The following is a 25,991-nucleotide window of genomic DNA, read 5'->3' on the forward strand; positions in this document are numbered from 1 at the left end:
ATATAATATATGTACACAGTACAATTCAAAAGTTTGGGATCAGTGAGATTTGTAATGTTTTTTAAAGGTCTTTTTTGCTCATCAAGGCTGTGTTTATTTGATATGAATTATTGTGTTTTATTTTGAAAAAACAGTAATATTGTAAAATATTATTGCAATTTAAACTAGTGGTATTTGATTTGTATTTGATTAAAATACAAGACAAAACAGTAACTTTGTGAAATATTATTGCAATTTAAAATAGTGGTTTTCTGTTTTAATATACTTTAAAATATAATTTATTCCTGTGATGCAAAGCTCAATTTTCATCATCATTATTCCAGTCTTCAGTGTCACATGATTCTTCAGAAATCATTCTAATATGCTGATTTATTATCATTGTTGGAAACAGTTGTGCTGCTTAATTGTTTATTTATTTATTTTTTTAACCTGTGATACTTTTCTTTTTTTTTTTTTTTTTTAGGATTCTTTGATGATTAAAATTTAAAAAGAGCAGCGTTTATTTAAAATAGAAATCTTTGGTAACAATATATAGTTTGGGCTTGGTTTTCTTTCTTTGTTTGAAATATATTAATACTTTTATTCAGCATGATTGTATGTGTTATATTGATAAAAAGTGATAGTAAAGACTTATATTGTTAGAAAAGATTTCTATTTTGAATGAATACTGTTCTTTTTAACTTTTTATTCATCAAAGAAAAAAGTAAAAAGTATCACACGTTCCAAAAAATATTAAGCAGCACAGCTGTTTCCAACATTTATAATAAATCTGCATATTAGAATCATTTCTAAAGGATCATGTGACAATAAAGGATGGAGTAACGGCTGATGAAAATTCAGCTTTGCATCAGAGAAATAAATTAGATTTTAAAGTATAGAAATCTGTTCTTTTAAATGGCAATAATATTTCATAATATTAACTTTTCTGTATTTTTGATCAAATAAATGGAACATTGATGAGCACAAGAGACTTCACTCTATATATATTATTTATATTGATATAATTTGTAATGTGGTTTACCCATTACCTGGTAATTTGTCTTTTTCCCCTTCTGTTTATTTGTATATTTGTGTGTAAGTGTGTGTGTGTGTGTGTGTGTGTGTGTGTGTACTTGTTTTTGCTACATTGTTGGGACCAAATGTCCCCACAAGGATAGTAAAACCTGAAATTTTTGACATTGTGGGGACTGGCTTGAGGTCCCCATGGGTACAAAAGCTTATAAATCATACAGAATGAGTTTTTTTGAGAAAGTAAAAATGCAGAAAGTTTTCTGTAAGGGTTAGGTTTAGGGGTAGGGTTAGGGTAAGGGGATAGAAAATACAGTGTGGACAGTATAAAAACCATTGCACCTATGGAGAGTCCCCACAAGGATAATAAACCAGACATGTGTGTGTGTGTGTGTGTGTGTGTGTGTGTGTGTGTGTGTGTGTGTGTGTGTGTGTGTTGATATATACACACTACCAGTCAAAAGAAATGAATAAATCATAAAAGTTTTTATGTTTGTTTTTGAAATAAGTCTCTTATGCTCACCAAGTCTGTATTTCTTTGGAATCAAAAACGTAATAAAAACAGTAATATCGTGAGATATTATTACACTTCAAAATAACTGTTTTCTATTTTAATATGTTTTAAAATGCAATTTATTCCTGTGGTGGCAAAGCTAAATTTGCATTAGAATGATTTCTGAAGGATCATGGAACACGTAAAGCCTGCTGAAAATAAATGTTAAATTGTAATATTACACAATATTACCAGTTTACTGTATTTTTAATGCACCCCTGATGAGAGACTTAATAATAAAAAAAAATAATAATAATTGTAAAGCTTCTAAACTTTTAATTGGTAGAGTGCATATATATTTGTACTGTAGTGTAAAATCTATTCATTAAAACAAATATTTTACAAAACTAAAATTAACAACCACGACCAGAGAAAAATATTACTAAGCCATTAAAGATCTCATTATCCAGTGGTGTGGACAAACCCCACAGGGATGCTGGTCTAAATGGAGACCTCATCTTTACTTAAAAGCCGTCATTCTGTTATTGTGAAGTCTCATTGTGTCCATTTGTGCAAGAGGAAAAGTAATTTCTACCGTATTTGTCCTCTTAGTGGAAGAAGTGCTTGATGTCTTTCTGTTGCTGATTAGTCATGCGGGAGTTTTCAATTCAAAGTCTTGTTTTTACATGCTGATTTTACCCATGACATAAAACTGGGTGCTTTTTTTTTTCTTCTTCTAATGGCCAATCAGGAACACTGGAGAAAAGGCCAGAGAAGTTTAATGTTCAAAACAACTCTCTAATCACAGTCAGTGTGGCAGGACTGAATAAACATCCGCAATCAAAGTCTTTCATACTCGTGCTTATCATTTCAGGCCAAGAAGCAAAAGATGTTCTGGATTGCTTTGAATGAAACTATGAGCCTGTGATCTAATGTGTGTTATATAGAGGGAGAGACAGGAGACCGGGTGAGTTGTCACAAAGCACTGGATCTCACTAAATATGAAGCTTTGAGTCTAATCACAAAAACATGTTTTCGTTAGCAGTGAACATATATGTGGGGTGCAGACACCTAGTTTCAGTCCTAGATCATTTTTGTGAATTCTGCCAAATAAAGATTCTAATAGCATATTTTATAAAAAACTGTTGAGGAAACAAGTAAATAAAACAACACATTTATAAGATAAGAGTCCGTTAAAGTCAAAAGTTTACATACCAAGATCATACAAAATGCAGGTTATTTTTTTATTTAGTACTGACCTGAATAATATATTTCACATAAAATACATTTGCATATAGTCCACGAGAGAAAATAATAGTTGAATTTATAAAAATGACCCTGTTTAAAAGTTTACATATACTTCATTCTTAATCCACAGCTGTTTTTTTTGTTTGTTTGTTTGTTTATTTGGTTTTGTTTTTTTTCTTTAGAGATAGTTGTTCATGAGTCCCATGTTTGTCCTGAACTGCCTGCTGTTCTACAGAAAAATCCTTCAGGTCCCACAAATTATTTTGTTTTTTTTCAGCATTTTTGCGTGTTATCACCTTACTTACCCAGTTGATTGATTACATTGATAATTGCAAACATTTTTTGTATTACAAGTTTTCTCAAATTTAGGGTTTAAATATGCAAATGAGGTATTATGTAATGAAATATGTGCTCATTTGCATAAATTTCCAGTACAAAAATCTAAACAGGATGAAGTCAGTTTCAAAATTCTTGTTTTTTTATTTATTTATTTATTTATTTATTTATTTTTTTGCATATTAGAGTCAACTGTTTTTTACAGAGGGAATTTTGGGTATCTTATTCTGTCACTCCATAATTCAGAAAATATTTTTAACAGTTTTAGGGGTGAAAAATGCTGTATAAAATCAAGCAAATTATATACGAACAAATCCCTCTGTAAAAACCTTCAGGATATAGGCAGGAATAAAAATGTAAAGCTTGGTGTGTGTAAGTGCTACTGAAGTGGAGATTTATGGCTCAGTGTAAGAGAAAAAAAACTAATTTTGAGAAAACTGCCTTTATACATATGTATTGTAACTGAAGTCTATTGACAAAAATCTCAACCTTGACAGGAGCTTTGAAAAAACAGTGTTTTGGCTGCAGTGTCTTAGGAGCCAAGGGGTGAAAACTTTTTGAATAAGATCAGGGTCAATTTTACTTATTTTGTCTTTTGGGAAACATATAAGTATCTTCTGTAGCTTTTGAAGGGCAGTACAAAATAAGAAAAATGTACACATCTCCATTCTGTTCAAAAGTTTTCACTCCCAGCTCTTAATGCATGTTTTTTCCTTCCGGAGCATCAGTGAGCGCTTGAACCTTCTGTAATAGGTGCATATGAGTCTCTCAGTTTCCTCAGTGTGAAAATATGGATCTCAGAATCATACAGTCATTGTTGGAACGGGTTCAAAAACATGAAAATGCTGAAAAACCAAAGATTTTGTGGGACAGCACTGTACTAAGAATCAAGTATATGTAAACTTATGAACAAGGTCATTTTTATAAATTCAAGTATTATTTTTTCTTGTGGACTATATGTAAACAAAAATCAGGTCAGTACTAAATAAAAAATAACATGCATTTTGTATGACCTCTCTTATTTTGGTAAAATAATTGACATTTTGCAGATTCTGCAAGGTGTATGAAAACTTTTGACTTCAACTGTACATAATGAATGGCTTTTAGAACATAAGTAGGCTATTTTGTTTTCCAACAAGTTAGTTGTCACATTTATATTGGGGCAAACTGTGAAAACACAAACATATTTTTGTATGTTACCATTTTGTGTTTCATATTTGGTTTTACTAGTTAAATTATAGGTCATGTTGTCATAAATATCAATGTCTGTATAGGCCTATATCATGAACTATACATGATGTAAGTGTTCAAAAAAAACAGATTTGACAACTAGTCCCGGTCTCATCTATATATTGCATGTGTGCGTTTGACAGAGAATTATGTCAAATAACTACAGCATAAAATAATTCTGCATTTATAGACAGAGAGGCCACACAATTCGAAGCCCCAATTTTAATGCAAGTCTTTTCAGCACTTTGTATTGGTTTATGGCAATATGGTGTTTAGGAAACTATCCAATGGGCTACACAGGTTCAGAAAAAGTATATTTATATATTATATATATATATGTTTATATATATATATATAGGTTTATAGTTATTTGAAGCTTTAAAAGAGAACAGTACACACTTGCACACGTGAAGATAACCACAATGTCAGATGAAGTATCCGTAGGCCAATGAGAGGACAGAATCGTCTTTTTTTGTTTTTTTTTTTTCTTTTTCCTTTTTTTTTTGTCCCCCGCATCCACGCTTTTTCTAAAGATAGTAACTTCAGAAGAACACTTGACCACACTGATTAAGAAGAAAAAATAAACGACTATAGAAAACAGTCAAGTCTAAAACGGATAGTTGAGTTTATAATGCACATAGTTTGGGCTGCTCTTTGTACAGTACGTTTGTACATTGTGTATGCGTGTGTGTTTGTGTGAGTGTGTGCGTGTCGAAACGGGTAAAGGGCTCAGATAGTTGGTATAGTTTACAGTGGACTGTAAACAGAGACACATTGATCATAGAGCGGAGAGAGTGAGAAAACAACCGTGTCCATTGATCATCCATTTTTCTCCTTTTGTCTCTCCATCACTCCTAATCCTCTTTTTGAGCTCTCTCCCTCTGTTCTTCCCTCTTGTCATCCAGTTTTTCGGAGAAGATTTGGCGAGGTTTCTCAGTCCTGCTGAGAATTCTCAGGGTCCTTACGTCATCGCATCCGATTTAATCTATTTCAGACGTCCGACAGAGCTGGGAGCGACCAGATCGGCCGTGATTGAGTTCAATTAAAAAAAAAAAAAAAAAAAAAAAAAAACGGAGGAAATTTTAAAAAAGAAACCCTTGATGCTTTTGGCCGGTTGCGTTACTGTGCAAACTCACGCTTTTTCAGGAATGTCCACACGGAAGGTGCTAGGAAATCCTTTTGCGTGCTATGGGGCAAAGAACAGGAGAACACATGAATTGTTAAAATCTGATCCTTACCAAATATTTATTTTCTCAAGCTGAGTCTGATCTCACAAGGAAATGCATTGCTGTACCTACATTTATCCGTACACCACAAAAACATCACTCTGTTATGTTTCAGACAGTTACATAAGAACATTAATCAGATCTTTCAGTCAAATATAGTGTAAAATGCATTTTATATCTTTACCTAATTTCGTACGACCGTTCAAAATTGATCAGGCTTTAAAATTGTTTATAAATATCTTCTTATGCTATATTATCACCACATCTTGGATTCATTTTTTTTTTTTTTTTTTTTGTCAACTTGTTTTCTTTGTTTGCACAGGTTTTGTGTTTATTTTTGGAACTGATTGATCCTAGGCCTCACTGATCTTAGCTTATGCAGTTTTAAAAGAGAAAAAAACATTATTTGTGTATAATTCTGGCAGTATTCACTCAAACACTGAGATGCATTCGATTAATTAGACTAATTGAAAGGAAAAAAAGCTGAGATTGAATCCAGTATTTGGAAATAATGTAGCATAATGAGAAATTCATAAGAAATGTTTAAAAGGCGGGTCGTTTTTGACCGGCAACACCACCAGTGTAAAAAGGTGGGGAGAAAATCCCCGAAAAGCAAAGTAGAGTAAAGTAAAATAAAATAAAATTAAATAATATAATATAATATAATTAAATTAAATTAAGTAAAATTAAATAAAGATCTCATTATCCAAAAAATTAAATTAAATTAAATTAAATTAAATTAATACAATAAAATGTAATAGTAACTTAAATACTTTAATACATTTTATTAAACTTTTATGCAATTATGATCAAATTTACTAGCATGTAAAATTATGTTCCATTTTATTTAATAGGCATATGTATTTTATAAAAAATTATATCAAATAACATGAAAATTGACATCAAATAAATAAATAAATACATTTCCAAAAAAAAAAAAAATAATAATAATAATAATAAAATAAAATAAAATTTAAAAAATAAATAATGGGAAAAAATGGGAAGTTGTTTTACCTAGTTTGAGCAAAGTCAGTAAAATCTGTGCAGTAATGTTAACTATTACTTCTTGGGAAAAAAAAGATCCTCTCTAGGTCAAAATGACCCAACATGAAGGATATAGCATATACAATGCAATAGTAACTTAAATACTTCAATACAGTTTTATTCATTTTTAATTTTATTAAATGAAGAGTTTATTTGCAAAAACAAATAACTCTTTTTTTTTATTCTTTATTTATTTTCAAAAATCAAGTTATCGTGTTTTTATTGTGTTTTGTTGAGTTAGTTAGTAATTAATGATACTTAGCTGTATTTTTAGTTATGTTTACTTAATCAAAATAACCCAACTCCAGTTTGATTGAGATTAATTGGAATGCAAAATGAAAAAACATGATTTTTGAAAATTTTAAAAACTTATCTTTTTTTGCTAATTTTTATTTTAATGTAATCATTTTATGCAATAAAATATAATCAAATAACATGAAAATCAAATAAAAAAATAACCTTTACAGAAGGCTTTACAGAACCCTTTCAAACATCATAAAAACATTTCCAGAGTTATGTTTCGTTGGTACGCTGATAAACGTCAGTATTGTGGCATTTTCTTGTGAGAGTGTAACCCAAATTTCCCAGTTCTAAAAAATGCAGTTATGCAAATAGCCTAGAGGCCCATCATATCCACATGTTTGGAAGGACACAAATGCATGCACATGCACACTTAGTCTCCGCCCACAGAAGAACAAACAGTGTACACTCGCCCTTGCTTTAGTGCAGTAGTAGTAATACTGCATTAAAACACATACAGTAACAAAGTGCTGGATGTGTCAGCGGCTGTGAGCGTACACTACCACAGTTTGCATGCTATAATCAGAGGCGAGGATGACTGGTGCGAGTGTGATTACAGCAGAGCTGTGGCATATGGTGATTAGAACAGACATGGATGAAAAACACAGGTAATGTGAGATTTTAAAGGGTGTATATGAAAGCTGGGAAATAACCACTGCCATTCCATATGGCATGCTGTGCATTTCTGTGCTGCATGATGGATTCAGTGACTGAAAATGTGCTAAATCTTGATTATTTGAGATGCAGAACCACGTGATGTATAGACAAACCATGATTATGATGAAGATAGATTTCAGCTTAAGGAAAAGTCACAGCACAAAGTATGTTTTATGTAGGTTTGCATGACAAATTAGTTGCAAATTCAGCATTCAACAGCCAAATTTGTAATAAGATGGTTTTTCACCAGTGTCTTCAGATGCTTTGGGGAGAATTTAGAGGGCAGGGAGAGGACAAAATGTTGGACACAACTCCACAATTTCACTCAAAAAAGTCCTTTATTGATATGTCCATATATTATACATTTATTGTTTTTATTTTTGTCATTTTGCTTTTGAAGGAAAGGGGAAAACAAATTGGAAAGTGAGAGAATAGGTCAAGAAAGGGTGTTTTGAGAAATGGGATTACATATGTGTGGGAGTTTTTTTAGAAATATAAATAGTTCTATACAAACAGAGCCATGGGTTAGATTTGTAAGAGATGACGGCAGTGGATCAGATCTGGGGGAGTTCAGAAATTGTACATTTTGAGCGAGTACTCACACAGATAGTTGGGTTTGTAAGGCGCTCTGGCGCTTGGTAAGAGTGTGTGTAGCTCGTGGCGTGTGAGCGTGCCGTGGTGTGACTTGTCTTTGCCGAACGTGGAGAATGATCTATCATCGGCCCGATTGCACGCATCGCCCGGAACCGCGCTCTCCTGTACCTCAGTGTCCGGCACCGCGTCCATTCCCGGGACGTGCAGGTTGCTACGGTAATCGGCACCCTGGCGACTGTCGCCAGGCATGAAGGAGGGCATCCAGCAACGGTCAGAGTGACCCAGAGCCTTGCACTCTTCAGTGCAGTTGGAGAAAAGATCAGCTCCTGTGAAAGGCAGAGGAATGATGAGAGGAAATGTTAGTCAAAGATGTATAACTATGAAAGTAGGGGTTTGCCCAAATAGTGAATCTGTATCCAGAAAGGCACCCAAAATGAGTAAGGCGTCCTACGGAGCCTCCATGTGTTGCCAAGTGTGCTGTTTTACCACGGAATTGGGCTAGTTAACACAGTTGCCACTTGTTTTTCATGTTTTTCATGCCTCCCCCCAACCACACACACACACCAAACCGCAATCAGGTTAGTTTTCAATAGCAATTGGGCTATAATTGAGCATAAAAGATGTTTACATATAGTCCACAAGAGAAAATAATAGTTGAATTAATAAAAATGACCTGCTTCATAAGTTTACATCCCCTTGATTCTTAATACTGTGTTCTTACCTGAATGATCCACAGCTGTGTTTTTGTTTTGTTTTGTTTAGTGATAGTTATTTATGAGCCCCTTGCTTGTACTGAACAGTTAAACTGCCCACTGTTCTTCAGAAAAGTCCTTCAGGTCCCACAGATTATTTGGTTTTCCAGCATTTTTGTGTATTTGAACCCTTTCCAACAATGACTGTATGGTTTTGAGATCCATCTTTTCACACTGAGGACAACTGAGGGACTCATATGCAGCTATTACAGACGGTTTAAACGCTCACTGATGTGTCAGAAGGAAAAAAAAAAACATGCATTAAGAGCCAGCGGGTGAAAACTTCTGAACAGAATGGAGATGTGTACATTTTTCTTATTTTGCCTAAAATATTTAGGCAAAATATATATATTTTTCATTTAGTACTGCTCTTCAGAGGCTACAGAAGATACTTACATGTTCCCAGAAGACAAAATAAGTTAAATTTACCCTGATCTTCAAATTCAAAAAGTTTTCACCCCCCGACTCTTAATGCAACGTTTTTCCTTCTGAAGCATCAATGAGCATTTGTACCTTCTATAATAGTTGCACATGAGTCCCTCAGTTGTTCTCAGTGTGAAAAGATGGGTCTCAAAATCATACAATCGTTGTTGGAAAGGGTTCAAATACAAAAAAAAAGGCTAAAAAAATGAATTTACAAAAGAACAGTGAGGGGTTTTACTGTTCAAGACAAACAAGGGACTCATGAACAACGATCACTAAACAAAAAAACACAGCTGTGGATCATTTAAGTAACAACACATTAAGAATCAAGTGTATGTAAACTTTTGAACAGGGTTTTTGTAACTTCAACTATTATTTTCTCTTGTGGACTATATGTAAATGTCTTTTATGTGAAATATCTGATTCAGGTCAGTACTAAATAAACAGTAACATGCATTTTGTATGACCCCTCTTGATGATAATGATCATTTTAATGATTCTGAATTCTGAATGATTCTCTTATGATTTAAGCAAGGAAGCATCTTTAAAAACATCTAAAAAACTTCCTAACATACAGCCTAGCCGGTGAGTTATATACATGTAAACACTGCTCACAAAAAAAAAAACGTTTTTGTAATGTTTCAGAATATCTTTGGTATAAAAGCAAAAAGACCATGAATAATGCTAAAATGAACAAAATTAGCATGTGCGTGGGAGCGTCCCCGTGTCCACATTCCGAGATCTATTTGGTAAAAAAGATGTTTTGCGGAGGCTACACGCTTCCTCACGCTGAGATCTTCTGCTTTCACTTTATCTGCTGCTTTTCTGCGTAACAATCCGATGTCAACAGTAATACAAAGGCAAAATTACTATGAATTATCCAGAGCGTGGAGTCTGAAATTATTCATATTTGAATGGAGATGATTATTTAACCAGACAGATTGCAAGCTTTTTACTCGTTTTATAATCAACTGCAGTCATTGTCAGGCTTCAGCAAAGCACGGTAATTGACTGGAAGGCGGCCCACTGAAAGAAGGATAGTTATATACACAAAGCAGTGAACTCTCCAGCCCTTTGTTTCTCCCTCTCTGCCTCTCCCTGTCCCTCCCACCAACCGATATTAAACGAATCTGCTGTGATGTTTTCATGCTCTTTTCATGCTGTTAATTTCACCGTGTCTCTCATCCGCCGGTCTCTCAAGTCCTTCGTACAAACACTAGGCAACGCAACCAAAACTAACAACGCTGGGAGAAACCGGCCTCCAAACACACTCGCTCACACATACACACTCTTGCTTTCTGACTAATGACTACACAGAGCATGATAATTAGCTGGTTTCAGAGGAAAAGAACGAGAGGGGAGCTTGAAAGGGAAATAAATGAAAGAGAAGGGCAGAGAGCAGTGTGGCGTCACACTGAACTCTAATAAAGGCCTCTGGGTTCAACCCCAGCATGAGGTTCAGTGATACAGGGAGCTTGAAGACCAATTCAGAATTTGGATTGAGAAAATGATCACATTAATAAACAAATCCTAGTTAAGGCTTAGTGGTTATGTGCTCAACATCAAAATCTCAAGGCAATAACTATTTATATGTGGGGCTAATTCCTATGAATTTGTACAATTTACTTGCGTCTCAGTGACGTTATGTTTAGGGGTCAGTCTTCATGCTTACTTTTTTCTGAAATTGTGCACGAATAACTATTTACATTTTGGTGGATTGGTGGTTAATTCATGGTTATGTTTAGGGGTGGACCTTCATGCTAGCTTTTTTTTTTTTTTAATTGCATGTTTACGTACAACAATTCACAACTACTTGTGTTTTGGTGAATGTACGGCTAATTTGTATCAATCCGTACACTCTGATACGTACATTTTTTTTAATACGATCTGCATAATCCTGGTGGCATTAATAATTGGGGTGGTCCTTAAAAATTGCACATTTTTATGCAACAGTTCGTAACTGTTCACGTTTTGATAAATTTGTGATTAGTGTGATTTCGTACAATCTCATTTGTACATTTTCATACGATCTGCTTACGCCCCAGTGATGATTATAAATAGGGGTGGACATTCATTTTTCATGCTAACGTTATTCTAAAAATTGCACGTTTTTCTTACAACAATTAGTAACTACATTTTTTTTTTTTTGCCGAATTTGTGGCTAATTCGTATGAATTAGTACACTGATTTGTACTTTTTTTATACGATCTTCTTACGCCCAGTGGCAATTATAAATAGGCGTAGACCTTCATGCTAACTTTTTTCTAAAAATTGCACATTTTCATACAACAATTTGTAACTACTTACGTTTTGCCGATTGGGCAATTTTAAATTATACATTCTTATTTCTGTATTTTTGTGTGATCTGCTGAATGAATTTGCTTATGCCTCAGTGATGATTATATATAAGGGGTTGACCTTCATGCTTACTTTTTTTTTGTTTGTTTGTTTTCAAAAATCATACATTTTTGTATAGCAGTTGGTAACTATTTACATTTTGGCAAATTGTTTTTTTGTGTCAGTCTGCTTGCGCCCGACTGATGTTTATGTGTAAGAGTGGACCTTTATGCCTATTTTTCTACAAAATTTTAATTATTCATGCAGTTCACATCAAAATTGCCACCTTGTAAAATTCTTCCTGTGAGGTCTGATTTTTGGGGGCGTAGGTAATGGTTAGGTATCTTATCTGTGTGTCCTGTGTGTCTACTGACTTGGAACAGCAATGGTAAAATATGTGCTAATCTTAAAATCAAGGCTAGGGATTTGGAAATTTGGACTAGGAAAAAAGGATGGAGTAGGGATTAGGGTTAAGCCTTACACATTTGACCTTGCATTGACCATCACAGATGCACGTGCACCTCAAAGCATTTATACCTCATGTGCACTGCATTGCACAATTCAACTGCACATGTGTGTTATTTTTATTCAGTAAACTATGTATATAAATCCTCCTCTTTATAATAAGAACAAGTGAACAGGCAAACTGTCAGAGACATTTCACAGTGCAGTCAGAAACATAGTGCTTTTAAAATTATCCCAAGTCATTCTCTGCCTAAAAAAAATTCCAACACAGGTCCATCTGCTCAGCCAGACTTCCCTCAAGTTTGGTTTGCTGCATACAAAAATTTCAAGCACCCATTGATATCACTGTTGGTGCGCATACCTTTTTGCTTGTGCCCATGCATCAGGCATAAGCCTGGACATGGGTTTGAATTTGGAGTATGTTTATTTGACAGAAATCTTTTTCCAGGACCGACAAAACATGATCCAGCAGCACAGTCTGCAAAATCAGTCAAGGTGAGCAGCATAATATGGTATGCTATGATCTATTATTCAGCACCTGCATGGCCTGTCTTAATATATTACATGAAATATTAAACCCCTAATTTTTTATTAATGATAGAAATCATATTAGCTATTTTATCATAATATCACAATTAAATAAGGCATTATGTCATTAGGTGCTCTGCAGTAATACCTAACAGGAACATTGATTTAACTAGTAATCACTTGTCAATTATTTAGTAGTTTTTGCCCATGTACATTTTTTTTTAAATAGACATATGCTAAAATCATAGTGCTGCATGACTTTCTAATTTTGAAATGTGATATTTTATATAATGAAACATAACATTTCAGTAATGAGATCCAGCAGCTTTCCAGCAACCTTTAGCTCTACCTGGATTGTATCAATGTTGCTACATCCTGTTATATCACGCTTCCTCAAGATTTAATTTTGTGCTTAATTTTTCCTATTATTTCCATACACTGCGCCACACTGGACGTTCCGGTGGCCACTCAGGCTAAAAGTGGAAACAATTGTTCATAAGGTCCATTACAAAGAGCCAGCACCTTAATAATATTATCCTTCAGAAAGTGACAGAATTTTGATACGAAAGCAGCAGCACAAACATCTTTAAACATTAGAAATAAATGTGATGAATTCTGAAAAAGAAAAACACCTCGGTGTGCAAACTCTCAGTCCCTCACTCTAGGCTTTCAATCCAGTTATGCAAAAAACAATCAAGTTATATTGTATAAAAGTGCCTGGGCCTGACCACAGTGTATATACTTCCAAAAATTTTTCTAAAAATATCAGTACATTCATTTTTTAAAAAGTTACAGAGTTCCATAAAAGGAACGACCCATATAAGAGTGAAGGAGTAGGAGCAGAAACAGTGATGCACCAAGGTCAGATTCAAACAGATACAATGAGAGAGACCAATTTAAAAGAGGAAATTTGAAGGGAAAGGGGAAAAAAGGTGAGGATGAAAGAGTCTGTAGGCTGATATAAGATATTTGAGACAAAGGTAAAGACAAAGGCCGACAGAGGAGGAGAGGGAGGAGGTGGATGCATGTCAGGCCAATCTCTAATCTCTAATTCCTCGTGGCAGAAGCTTTTCTGACTGAGATCAAAGAACAAATCTGCCCTACTGATAAAGCTGACCATACTATGTGTGTGTGTATTGATGCGTAAATAAGCGTACAAGAGAATAATGCTTTATTAGTGTAAAAATGTCGTAATGATTTGCATAGGCGACCAGGAAACATGTTCTATAAGATGCATAAATTGCTGGAGATTAAATGCACAGAGTCCAGAGTCTGGAGCTTATTAGTAGCGCTATAGGGAACTTCAATAGATGATGAAGCATTATTTAGTGATCAAACTGTCTGGTTATGTTGTGCACAAACAAATCAGCTTGTTTGCAACAGCTCTTTCATTTACTGGACAGCAGAAAATGCGAGATAATTGGTGATGAGGCCTCCGGATTGTGCGTATCAAGGCACAAACGTACACTAAAAATAGGACATGATACACTAACCCTATACTGTAGTTGGCTCTTTTTAAAGTATCAAAACATTTATCTCAAATTTCCTAAGAGGAAAAAATACAGTGTTAACATAGAGCTATAAAATGAAATCACTGTTTTTTTATTGCAGACTTTGGTGTCTTAGTACGTCTAAGCGGTTTTTGACATCGCTGAGATCTCTTCTGAAACTCTAGAGGAGGCATATGCGAGATTACTAGCGTATTTTTCTCAGGAGAGATCTGAGAAGCTTAAGCAAAAGTCTCCATTTGCTCTGTGCAGCGTTGCTGTCAGGGATAAGCAAAGTTAAAGAGATTTCGTATGTGATTCTTCTTTTCCTACGTGCACCTCTGTACTTCTAATCTTACAGATGCAACATCTGAACCCACACTCAGCTCACATCTCTGCTCAGATGCGTTGTGAAATCCATAGATCACTTCCACAACCTGTCCACTTTGTTATTTCGTCATTATATCTGGGTGATATATATGGACGGAGATACACGGGTGTACACAGAGACGTAAATCTTGTTAAAGCAGGGAACCGAGGCCATTGTGACATCATCGATATTAAGTACACAGATAAACCTGACTGCATACAATCAAACTCAATGTAATTAGAAAGGCGGCCTTTAAATATCCCTACCGAGCGAGCAGACAGAAGCTCACAGCGTGACGTTCACATCGATACCACAGTCACACGCAGAGACTTGTGTAGAACATGTAGATCCTGATATCGTCTCATCTGACTGAGGCCTGCTTTTGTAGGAAGGGAAAACAACCAGATTGGCATGTCTTGAAGGAAATATTAGTGCTTGCAAGACAGCAAAATAATAGTGTTTTATGAATTTCAGTTCAGATCCTGATTAGGACTTAAATTTTGGTGGAGACTGTGGGGTGATGGAGAATAAATATGCAAATGTTGGCACACCGAAGCAACAGCTTGGAAGGGGGTTTTAAGTTTTAAATACTGTTACAATTATTTATTGACTGATTTGGACAGGATTGAGATTTCTGTTGCTTATACTTCCATTTACAATCCATTAAAACATTTATGCTAGAATTATAAATATAAATCAATACATAAAAATGTAGCTATGGTATTCAAAGCTTAAAAAATAAAGGGAAACATTGTGGAAAAAGTAATATACTGCATTCACAGATGCTTCTATACAAACATGATTAGATTTCTCAAAGGATTCAACAGAAATGGTTGTGGAAGAAAAACAGACATTTTCAATTTGGCCCGAGATTTAAATCACAGTATGTCTGTGAAACACAAAATGACCATCCTTGGGGAAAACAATTCCTATTTGAATGAGGATAAAGGTTGAAATGATCTATAAAACAAAGTTTGGATGCAATCTTTAATTGGTTCAATCTGAGTTAAATGCTGAAATTTGGGCTGATAGTTAAGCATTAGCGCGCTCTGGGTAAAAAGAACTTGACAATGTAACATCCATTATAGATCGCATGCGGTAGGCCTCTAGGATTTTATGATTTTTTTTAGTCGTTGAGAGAAATTTGAGCTGTCGGAATAATTGTGTTTAAAATCTAACAGCGATACGGTACAGCAAACTGCGTTTGCACGGTTCATTCCATTATTCTGCAATACAATATGACCTCGCAATGACTAGCGTAGCAGGTTGAATGCTATAGATTAACACCTGCACTTCATGGCCAATAAATAAATAAAGAAATAAAAATATCTACATAACTGCCCATGAAATCCTATAATTGCAGACCTGTATTCGATTAGATATTAGATATCCTCAGTGCGGCTGGGAGCTTTATTGAAAACATTAATGATGTAACTACATGTTGGACTCGAGGGCTGCAGATATCTCGAGGAAAAAAAAAGAGCTGCTGAGTACAAACACACTGACTAACTAAGCTGTTCTCCATCAGGAAGTGCTCTGCATCCCACTGTGTGTGTGTTATTTTCGTCTCTTTCCGCTTCTCTTGCATTTTCTCTTCTGGAGAGCTCATCACATCTTTTATCAATGGTGTGCAAAAGTATCAGAACGGAAAGGAAAAACACTGCCAAAGCCCTGATGAGCAGAATTTCCCTTTAGAACACCTGTCGTCGGGCTGACCAAAGACCTGTGCTCATATGCTGAGGACGAGAGTTTTTGCTAGGGTCGAAAGCAAACTTTAGTCAGTTTACTTACAAAGAACAATCAGGGTGGGTTTTCATTCAAAATCAACTTCTAATCATTGCAAATCACCTGTGGTCACTGCTTTCGCCTTTCGTCTTGTGGAGTGACCCTACTAACTTGACTATTTTTTAGTAATTTGAAGTTGTTTAATTATGAATCTTTTCCAGTAGCAAGATTTTTTTCTAATGAGTAGTGGCGTAGTGTGACAAAAACACTGCATGACTGCTTTTGTCACATTGTATTGAACACAAAACTTCATACTGAGTGAGCTGAAGCAATAATCCAAAGAACAAACAGCTGTTTAGATGGATAATGTAAAGAATCATTTAAAAATATTCACTGATTTAAAATTGTTGTGTGGTATTTTCAGTTTTGTTTCTAAACGTTAAATGGTGTTGTATATTTTTGACCATATTCATTTTTTTTTTTGAGTAACCTTTTTTATTTTAAGGTGTCATTGTTACACGTTACGTGTACTTAATATTATAATAACAATTAATTATGCATAATTACATGCAAGTAACCCTAATCCTAACCCTAACAATATAGTAAGTACATTTACAAGTTAATTACAAGGTAACCTTAAAATAAAGTGTAACCTTTTTTTGTATATTAATTGTACTTAGTAAAATGTCTTAGTGTAAGTTAAGATCTTCACTGTATAAACGGCCACATTTTATATTAGGTGGCCTTAAGTAATATGTACTTACATCAAAAAAGTACGACAGTACAATGTACAACATTGTTGCAATTGAGTTGGGATATGAGTAAGGTTAGGGACAGGTTTGCTGGTATGGGTAGATTTACGGGTGGGTTAAGCTGTAAGGGATGGGTCAACAGTGTAATTATAAATGTAATTACTTAAATTAATTACAGATGTAATTACATGCAGGTATTTCTTTTTAAATGTAAGTTCCACAAAGTCGTTTGCACCGTGATTAAATCACTTGATATACAAAATCATGATCTGCACTCACATATTAAAGACTTCTCTTTTCATTCTTCTTACTTCTTATTTTTGCATAAATCACAGATGGGACAAAGACACAAAGGTTTCGGCTCAAATGCCTTCTTCAGTGTGCTAAACAATAGGAAATCTCCACCCACTTTTGACGTCATCATTCATTCACCAATCTTCATTCACTCAGGCTTACATATTCCGTTTCAGTTTGGACAATTCAGACAAAATGACATATTATTACATCTACCACATTCTCATTCCCCCATTCTCACATAAAAAATATATAGAATTTCAATTTTACACTCTTATATAAACAGGCAGTTTGTGTCTTTGTTCCATCTGTTTTTAAATGTAAGTACAATGTAAAAAAGTATGTACACAATAAGTGCATTGTATTAAATTATTATGCATTTAAATGTAAGTACATAGTAGTTAAGGCCACCTAATATAAAGCAGGACCGTATAAATTGCTAAATTATATAATCTAATATATATAAAAAGATATTGCACCCTAATAATACCTCAGTATATTGTTTTCTTTTGTTAGTAACTTGTAGTGTGGCTGATTATTTTTTCAAGAGGGTAGCTTGACTAACTGAACTACTTAAAATTATGAATAGCTTGTAGCTACAGTTTCAAAGTTATTCCCCCAGCATTAGCTCTTCCTATAAACTGTGTGTGCATGTGTGTGTGTGCGCGTGCAGAGCAAATGGAGTTGCCTGATTGGGATCTGATAGCATTAAATTACAGCGACAGGAGTGATTTGATTAACGTCATCACCACACATCCCTCATTTATAGATAATCATCAATCTATCGCTCACTCGTGTTAATCTAATTGTGCAATTTGTCACGCCTCTGTCTCTTTGCAAACAAATGCAGATGTAACAGTCTAAATCAAGGAAAAGGGCCTTGCCTTGACCCCAGCTCTTCTAGCTTGACACTCATGCTCGTCCGAGAGACCCCAAGGCCATTTAAATAGCTTGAAAGATAGTACAAGGCATTTCTGATCTTATAAGAATTATGAAGAAAATTTGGACTATTTAAAATGTTAAATTAAAATGTCACATTAATTATATCAGTACACCTTTTATTCTAATTTCATGTGTTTTGAAAAGGTCAAAATAACCCAAAATGGAAACAGTGATACTATAATGGATACCTGACCGATTTTTTGAAAGTGCATGCGTAGTTTGTGATAAAACACTTCGATAATGTCTAGTGCTTAGTGAGTTTTGCTTAGTGTTCGAAAGGTTACTTTGGAAATGTAATAGGTTACAGATTACAAGTTACCCTATTTAAAATGTAATAAGTAGTGTAACTATTTCAATTATTCTATTAAAGTAACTGATTACATTTGATTACTTTTTGATTACTTTTCAAAATTTGTATTTACATGTAGTTATTTAGCAGGTTTTTTTATTCAAAGGACAATAGAAGCAACCAAACCAACTTTCAATCCTTCAGATCTTAAATTAAGCATATAATAATTTAATCTTAAAGCACAGCCACCACAAAATCAGGCTTTAGCACCTCTTTGTTCTGACGCTAAATACAGATTTAAAATCATAACAAGAAATAGTAAATATTAAGGGGAGATATTGCAGTCAAAGTGTTTTCTCAGACTAGTGGAAAGTAAACATCCAAAAAACACTGTTAAGTGTTTCTTTTATGGCACTTTATCTATTTGTGTCAATAGATTTCAATTACAAGCCATATTTTTAAAGGCCGTTTTTCTCAAACTTCGTTTTTTTCCTCCTACACTGGGCCATAAGTCTTCACTTCAGTAGCACTTACACACACCAAACTTTACATTTTTATTCCTGCCTATATATATATGAAGTTTTTTTTACAGAGGGATTTGTTCATATATAATTTGCTTGATTATATACATTTTAAGCCCCCCAAAAATTGTGAAAATATACTGTTTTCTGTCTGTTCTAAGTATTTTCTGAATTATGGAGTGACAAAAATTACATTAAAAAAAAAAAAATCATCATTTGCATCATTTGCATATTTAAACAACATTTTAGAAAACTTACAAATACAAAAAATGTTTTTATCAATGCAGTTAAAAAATGCAATTATCAGTGTAATCAACCAACTGGGTAAGGTGATAACTATTAGTTATTTTTTTATTTTTTTATTTTTTTACCCTGTTCACCTACAGTGTCTCGCCTTAATACCTTTGTAATCATTAACATTTTTATAAGGAACTGTAATTTAATTACACATTTTTTTTTCTCTGTAACTGTAACAGATTACAGTTACATTTATTTTGTAATTAAATTACGTAACACCGTTACATGTAACTAGTTACTCCCCAACACTGGTTTTGATGAGGTCAAATGTACATTAAAATGTCTGAAGGGATGATAATAGGTAATTAATAAATACATCTTTTTAAGTATAATTATTATTAGGTAAAACTTTACAGTAAGGTCCCATTGCTTAACATTAGCTGATACATTTTATAATTTTTACTAACAATGACCAATACATTTGTTACAGTATTTATTATTTTTTGTTAATCGTAGCTCATGTCCATTAAATATTATTAACACATGTATATTTTATGTTGATAATGTATTAGAAAATGTTGACACTAGATAATAAATGCTTTTCACTCTTAGGTAATGCTAACAAATTGAGTCTACCTATTATTTTTATATTTTTTTATTACTGGGATCTCTGGGACCATAAACATAAAAGCAGTAGAGTGCATCTCAACAGAACATGAGGGTTAAAATGCTGTTTTTCTTTCTCTCTTCTATCCTTTGGCTGGGATTCTCTTAATTTAGACTTACATCTCCAAATTGATGCTGTAAGAACAAAAGGAGGTGAGGTAGGGATGTGTGAAGGAGATAGTGAGCGTGTGTGTATGTAAGTGGTTGTTAATGCAGTGGTTCTACCCCTGTCAGTGTCCCAGGCCTTCATCTTAACCTTGCTGTGATAATTGGCTATGCGGAGACAGGCACTGAAATGGGAGTGCAGAAACTGCGAGCTTGCCAACACACACCCAGAGGAGAGCAGGGAAGGAAAGGACACACACACATCTTCTCATTTTTCCTCTTTGATGCTCTAATAAGTTTTCAAAAAATCTCAATCCCACTGCCTCCTGCCCTTCCTACTTACGGAAGGACCATATCATAGGCCTTTCTACAGTAAACATGCAATCCGTGCTCGTTTCAAGAATTTGTATTCTATTGTACAGGGCGCATACGTAATATCTGGCAACCCATCATCTAACTGTTTGCCAAACCGAAGGCTGAATGTCATGATTCTTTGGAGAGAAAGGTCAAAGCCTTATCCAATCGAAGCCGTAAGGCTCCACCTTGATCAATAAACGAGCAGCAATGAAATACAGGACTTGAAAGTCAGAAAAGCTCATCAAATTGAATATAAATAAATAAAGAATAAACAAAATAAAATCAAATTCGTCTCCAGCGAACGACTGCCATTTCCTCATGCTCGACTCAAACGTTTATGGCATTTGATATGAATGGAAAAATAATTGTGTTTGGGGGGTGTAGATGGGGTGGTGGGCAGCTGTTTGGGTTCGTTACCGTGGAAGCTTTCAAATACTCATTAAATGCTTCAGAAAGCCTGTCCATCAGACAAGCCAGACTCGTTCGCGGCATTGACTGAAATCCGTTTAGCTCTGTTGACAGATGTATAATTTCCATGCAGTCCCTATATTGATCCACTGCTGGAATCGGTTGAAGGCTTGTCACGTTACTTTCAAAACCAAGATTCTCAATGTACCGCTGCCTATGTTTCTCCTCAGCACTCATTCCCCAGGGGCTTTCCAGTCGTATATGCTTCTTTCAAATCTACTGTGAGGTCGACAGTAGGTGAGAAACTCGTAATCAACTCACCTGCTGTGTGGCCCCGGTTGGTGGCGTCATGGTCGCTGTCTCCCTGCTCGCTATCTCCATGTCCGCTGTCTTTCGAGCTGACGATGTCTGCCTCTTGAAACGCTGAACTATAAGGGAATTTTTATGGTTTAGTAGTCATTTGGTAATTGGAGCTTTGTACTACTTTTTCCCATTAGAAGTATTGATTGTTTTGGCTATTCAACACTTTTGGCATAGTTTAGACTGCAGATTTAATTCAATATCAAATTCTATATCAGACTTGTGCTGTGAAGTATCAAACATTACGATGACACATGCAACGGCGAGTCAGATATTGTTATTTTGATTGGAGACCACCAGAAGTTAAATCCAACAAAAGGTCCTTTTGGGGAAGTCCTTATTTGTAATTAAAAAAATAAATAACTATATATATATATATATATATATATATATAAATTTGTTTGTGTACCTATTTAGTTTGTACTCAGAATTGAGCTAAACTTGACAAAATCTCCTACAGTCTCAATTTGTAAAAACACTATATAAAGTAAAATCAATTGAGAAATTGTAAAAATGCATAAATATAAAACCTAAATGTTTATGGTTAATTTTTTTTTAGGATTTTTTGGGTCCCCTTGAGGAAAACAGCTTATAAATCATACCAAATTTGTATTGTTATTATTATTAATAATTAATGTAAAAACACAGAACATTTTCTATGAGGGTTAGGTTTAAGATGTAATATAAGGTCTGTACAGTATTAAAATCATTATGTCTATGGAAAGTCTCTATAAAACATAAAACTTTAATGTGTGTGTATATGTACATTGAATTTAATCAGTAATCTCACCTGTTAACACGACGGGGCCTATCCACCAGGTAGCTGAGCTCAGTTCTCTGGTGCTTGGTCTAAAAGACAACAACAGCAAGTTCATTTGTCATAAGTCATAAGTTCATTTGATATTCTACATTTGTCATTAAAACACTGGTCAGGCCTCTGTTCTGCTCTGTCCATGCACTAGAGCACCTCAACTATAGAACCGCCTTTGTTCCACTGATACCCAGCGACTGTGTGCTTAGCATACTTAAACCCTCTTCCAATACACTCCCCCCCTCCCTACTCAGACTTGACTCCAGGGCTACACCCTTTCAGAGAGTGCCAGGGGATAGTAAGGTAGACCTTGTTGGATGGGGGGGGGGTGGCTCACTTAAGATAACATGTCTTGTCTTGGAGGCAAAAAGGAAGATGCTAGTTTCAGAGCAGAAATGTTATACCAGGCTGTAACCTCCATTCACGTCCCCCATATATTCCTATCATTGGTCTATCGATTTTTCATTGATCGATTCTGAAATGTTTACATTTGCTTTCCATCCAGTCTTGAAAATGTGGTTATATCCTTATATGTAACTGACCCTGAAGTGCTGTAGTGTAATTAAAGTGCCTGAAAATAGCAGTACAGCCCCAAGCTACCTCTAAAAGCACTATGTGAGTCATAAGCAAGCAGATGATTACAATCTGACATTACAAACACAGGAAGTGGAAAGATCACTACTGAATAGCCTCTTAAGGTGCATATAGGATATGTACAGAGACGTATTCCATATTTCCATCCAGTGAACTTCTCAGTCATTTATGCTCAATTTTTGAAACTCAATTTTGAGTTTTTAAATGCAATGAACTTATCATTTAAGATTTATATAGCACTAACACTGACCAAATCTATATAATATTTTAACACCTTCGCAGTTCGTTTGACATTTAGGTCTATATGAATATATTAAAGCTATATAAAGTTATTAAAACCTAAGATTTAATATTGTTAATAAGGTATTGGAATGCTAATGATGTAAGCATTTCATACTGAATGAAGATAGGTAATACAAAGTTTTTTCACCTCGCTGGATAAAATGCTCCCGTTTGAGATGATATCTGGTTGCTGATCCGCGTATCCGGTAACGATTGCCCCGCACGGGTTGTGCTCTGTGTCTGTGCTCCTGGACGGGCTGCACGGTTTGAGGAACATCAGGTCGGTTTTGGCAGACTCCGGTGTCAGGCACACCTGGTAGCAGTAGTTCTGGTTCTGGTGGTGCGAGCCGAAGCTGCCGGACTCCTCCACCGGCACCTGTGCGGTGCTGGCCACGTTAGTGCTCTGGACGAGCATGATGTCCGATTTGCTGAGCTTCTTCTTGCGCCCGCGCGCTTGGCGACTGCAGCACTGACAGCACGAGTCTCCGGCCATGCACGTGTAGATGTTCAGTTTCTTTTCTTTCTGACAGCGCACCGCCAGCACAATCATAGCGAGGAGGAAGATGAAGGACACGGAGCCGAGCGCGATGATGAGGATGAGTGTGAGGTCCAGCGAGCCCTCTTTAGACTTGACCGACCCCCGGTCTCCGCTCCGGCCCTCCACTATGCTGTCCACGAGCACTACGTTGATACTCGCAGAGGACGAGAGCGGCGGCTGCCCGTGGTCGCGCACCTCGATCAACAGGTCGTACGGGTGCGGCGGGTCCCGTTTGCTGGATACCCGGCGCGCTGTGCGCAGCTCGCCGGTTCTCCAATCCATCCGGAACATTCCGAGCTCGTTTCCTCGGAGAATGCTGTATGACAGGCGCGCGTTCTCACCATCGTCCGCATCCGTGGCCACAATACGGGTCACCAGGTATCCCGGCTCAGCTGAGCGGGGCAAATGTTCCCTCGCGGTGCCGTTTTTGCCCAGAGGTGCAATTATGGACGGGGCATTGTCGTTCTGGTCCACTATGATGACATTAACGGTGGCGTTGGCCGTTAACTCAGGCGCACCGGAGTCCTTGGCGTGCACCATAAAACTGAAGTCTTTTATTTGCTCGTAATCAAAAGAGCGCAGCGCGTACAAGTAGCCGTTCTCAGAGTTGATAGACACGTAAGTTAAGATGGACATACCCTGTATTTCGCACTCCAATATGGAGTAAGTGACATAGGCGTTCTGTCCAACATCAGGATCCACGGCGCTCACCGCGTAAATGTAAGCGCCCGGGACGTTATTCTCCGTCACGTACACGTCGTAAACCGACTGCATGAATCTGGGCGCGTTGTCGTTCTCGTCTGAGACGTGCACTTTGATGGACTTGCTCGTGGAGAGAGACGGTACCCCCTTGTCTTTGGCGACCACCGTGAGCGTGTAAGACTCCGCTTTCTCGCGATCCAGCGGGCCGTCCGTGACGATCGTGTAATAGTTCTTGAAAGACGACTTGAGTTTGAACGGAACCTCGCCGTGCAGCTCGCAGGTCATCTGTCCATTCTCGCCGGAGTCACGGTCCGTGACGCTCAGCAGAGCAATCACCGTGCCCGGGACAGCCTGCTCGCTTACCGACTCCGTGACCGTGCTGAAACTAATCTCCGGCGTGTTGTCGTTCACGTCGATGAGTTTGACCAGAACTTTGCAGTGCGCGGGCACGGCGTTCGGTCCCATGTCTTTCGCCTGCACGTAGATCTGGTGCGTGCTGCTCTCCTCGTAATCCACCTCACCGGTCACTTCAATCCTCCCGGTGCGCGAGTCGATGTTAAACAGATCCCGAATGCGCGGCGGATTGTGACTACTTAGAGAGTAAACAATCTCTCCGTTCTGGCCTTCGTCCATATCAGTGGCGTTGAGCTGAATAACGAGCGTGCCAACTGGGGAGTTCTCGCGCAAGCTCACAGAGTAAACGGATTGATCGAACGTGGGCGCGTTGTCGTTGGAGTCCAGCACTTTAACCACTAGCAGTGCGGTGCCGGTCCTCTGCGGCTGCCCTCCGTCCACGGCGGTGAGCACGTACCTGTGCACCGCCTGCTGCTCTCGGTCCAGGGGTTTATCCAGCACGAGCTCCGCGAAGCGGTTGCCGTCGCCTTGCGTCTGTACGTCCAAATAAAAGTAGTTGTTGGTGGTGATGGCGTATGTGCTCAAGGCATTAGTCCCCACATCGGGGTCGAAGGCGTTCTCCACCGGGAAGCGGGTGCCCGGCGTGGCGCTCTCGGTGATCTCCACGGTGATGTCCGTCTCTGGGAAACTCGGCGGATTGTCGTTAATATCCATGACCTCGATCTCGACGCGGAACAGCTCGAGCGGGTTCTCCAAAAACACTTCGAGGTGCAGGAGGCACGGGACGGTCTGGCGACATATCTCCTCTCTGTCGATGCGCTCGTTCACCACCAGCGCTCCGTTCTCCAAGTTGACCTCCAGGTACGGCGTGCGCGAGCTAGGCACGGTCTGGAAACGACGCGCGGAAAGTTTGGTGATGTCCAGCCCCAGATCTTCGGCGATATTTCCCACAACCGTCCCGCGCTCCTGCTCCTCCGGAACCGAGAAGTGCAGCTGCGATAACCCTCCATCCAAGATAGAGAAAAAGAGAAATATCAAAATCATCTCCAAACAACAAGTGCACTCCTCTTTATTCCCTCGCTCTGTCTTGACACCGTTTCTTCTCCAGTCACAGCTTAGGAATTACCCATCGCTTTGGTCCAAGAAAACATATGCGCTTTGCAACTTCCCAAACGAACAAGAAAGCTCCTGTGTTGTACGGTGTCAGCCGGAAACCATGTCGCCATATGCGCAAGATCTATAGCCATTTGATATAATGCTGTCTCAAGGAGAGCAGAATTTAGTAGTCCGTGCGTCACAGCAAGACATTGCAGAACCTACAGACGCCCCGATCCTTATTACTGAGAAGCAAAATCTTTCCAAAACTCTTTTGCTTGGTGAGTGGGTGAATCAATTTCAAATAAAATCCTGAACGCGAGCTACTGCAGACGAATAACACTTTTCTACATACAGTTGTCTAATAGTCCATGATATCTGCGGGATGCTTAGAAATCCGTAGGTCCCCTCTTCCCGAGTTCTGCAAGGAGAGTGAGCACCAGTGCGTTGTTTTGCGCAGA

At 37.0% G+C, this 25,991-nt stretch overlaps 1 protein-coding gene across 3 annotated transcripts; it reads right to left on the bottom strand.

Moving 5' to 3' along the window:
* Positions 1-1,759: 1,759 nt before the first annotated feature.
* On the bottom strand, positions 1,760-25,953 carry pcdh10a (protocadherin 10a). Of its 3 annotated transcripts, none has more exons than XM_051109955.1 (5): positions 22,990-25,953; positions 21,945-22,003; positions 21,116-21,222; positions 8,145-8,462; positions 1,760-5,501 (listed from the first exon to the last, which is right to left on the bottom strand). In XM_051109955.1, the coding sequence occupies exons 1-5, from the start codon at positions 25,477-25,479 to the stop codon at positions 5,482-5,484; spliced, it is 2,994 nt and encodes a 997-aa protein (XP_050965912.1). In that variant the 5' UTR covers positions 25,480-25,953; the 3' UTR covers positions 1,760-5,481. The 3 variants fall into 3 exon arrangements, with proteins under 3 accessions (XP_050965912.1, XP_050965920.1, XP_050965904.1); XM_051109963.1 differs by having other exon boundaries at positions 1,904-5,501; positions 8,305-8,462; XM_051109947.1 differs by lacking the exon at positions 1,760-5,501 and adding an exon at positions 5,508-7,804.
* Positions 25,954-25,991: the final 38 nt, after the last annotated feature.

This window comes from Labeo rohita, chromosome 1, assembly GCF_022985175.1.
Source record: "Labeo rohita strain BAU-BD-2019 chromosome 1, IGBB_LRoh.1.0, whole genome shotgun sequence".
Classification (NCBI taxonomy): domain Eukaryota; kingdom Metazoa; phylum Chordata; class Actinopteri; order Cypriniformes; family Cyprinidae; genus Labeo; species Labeo rohita.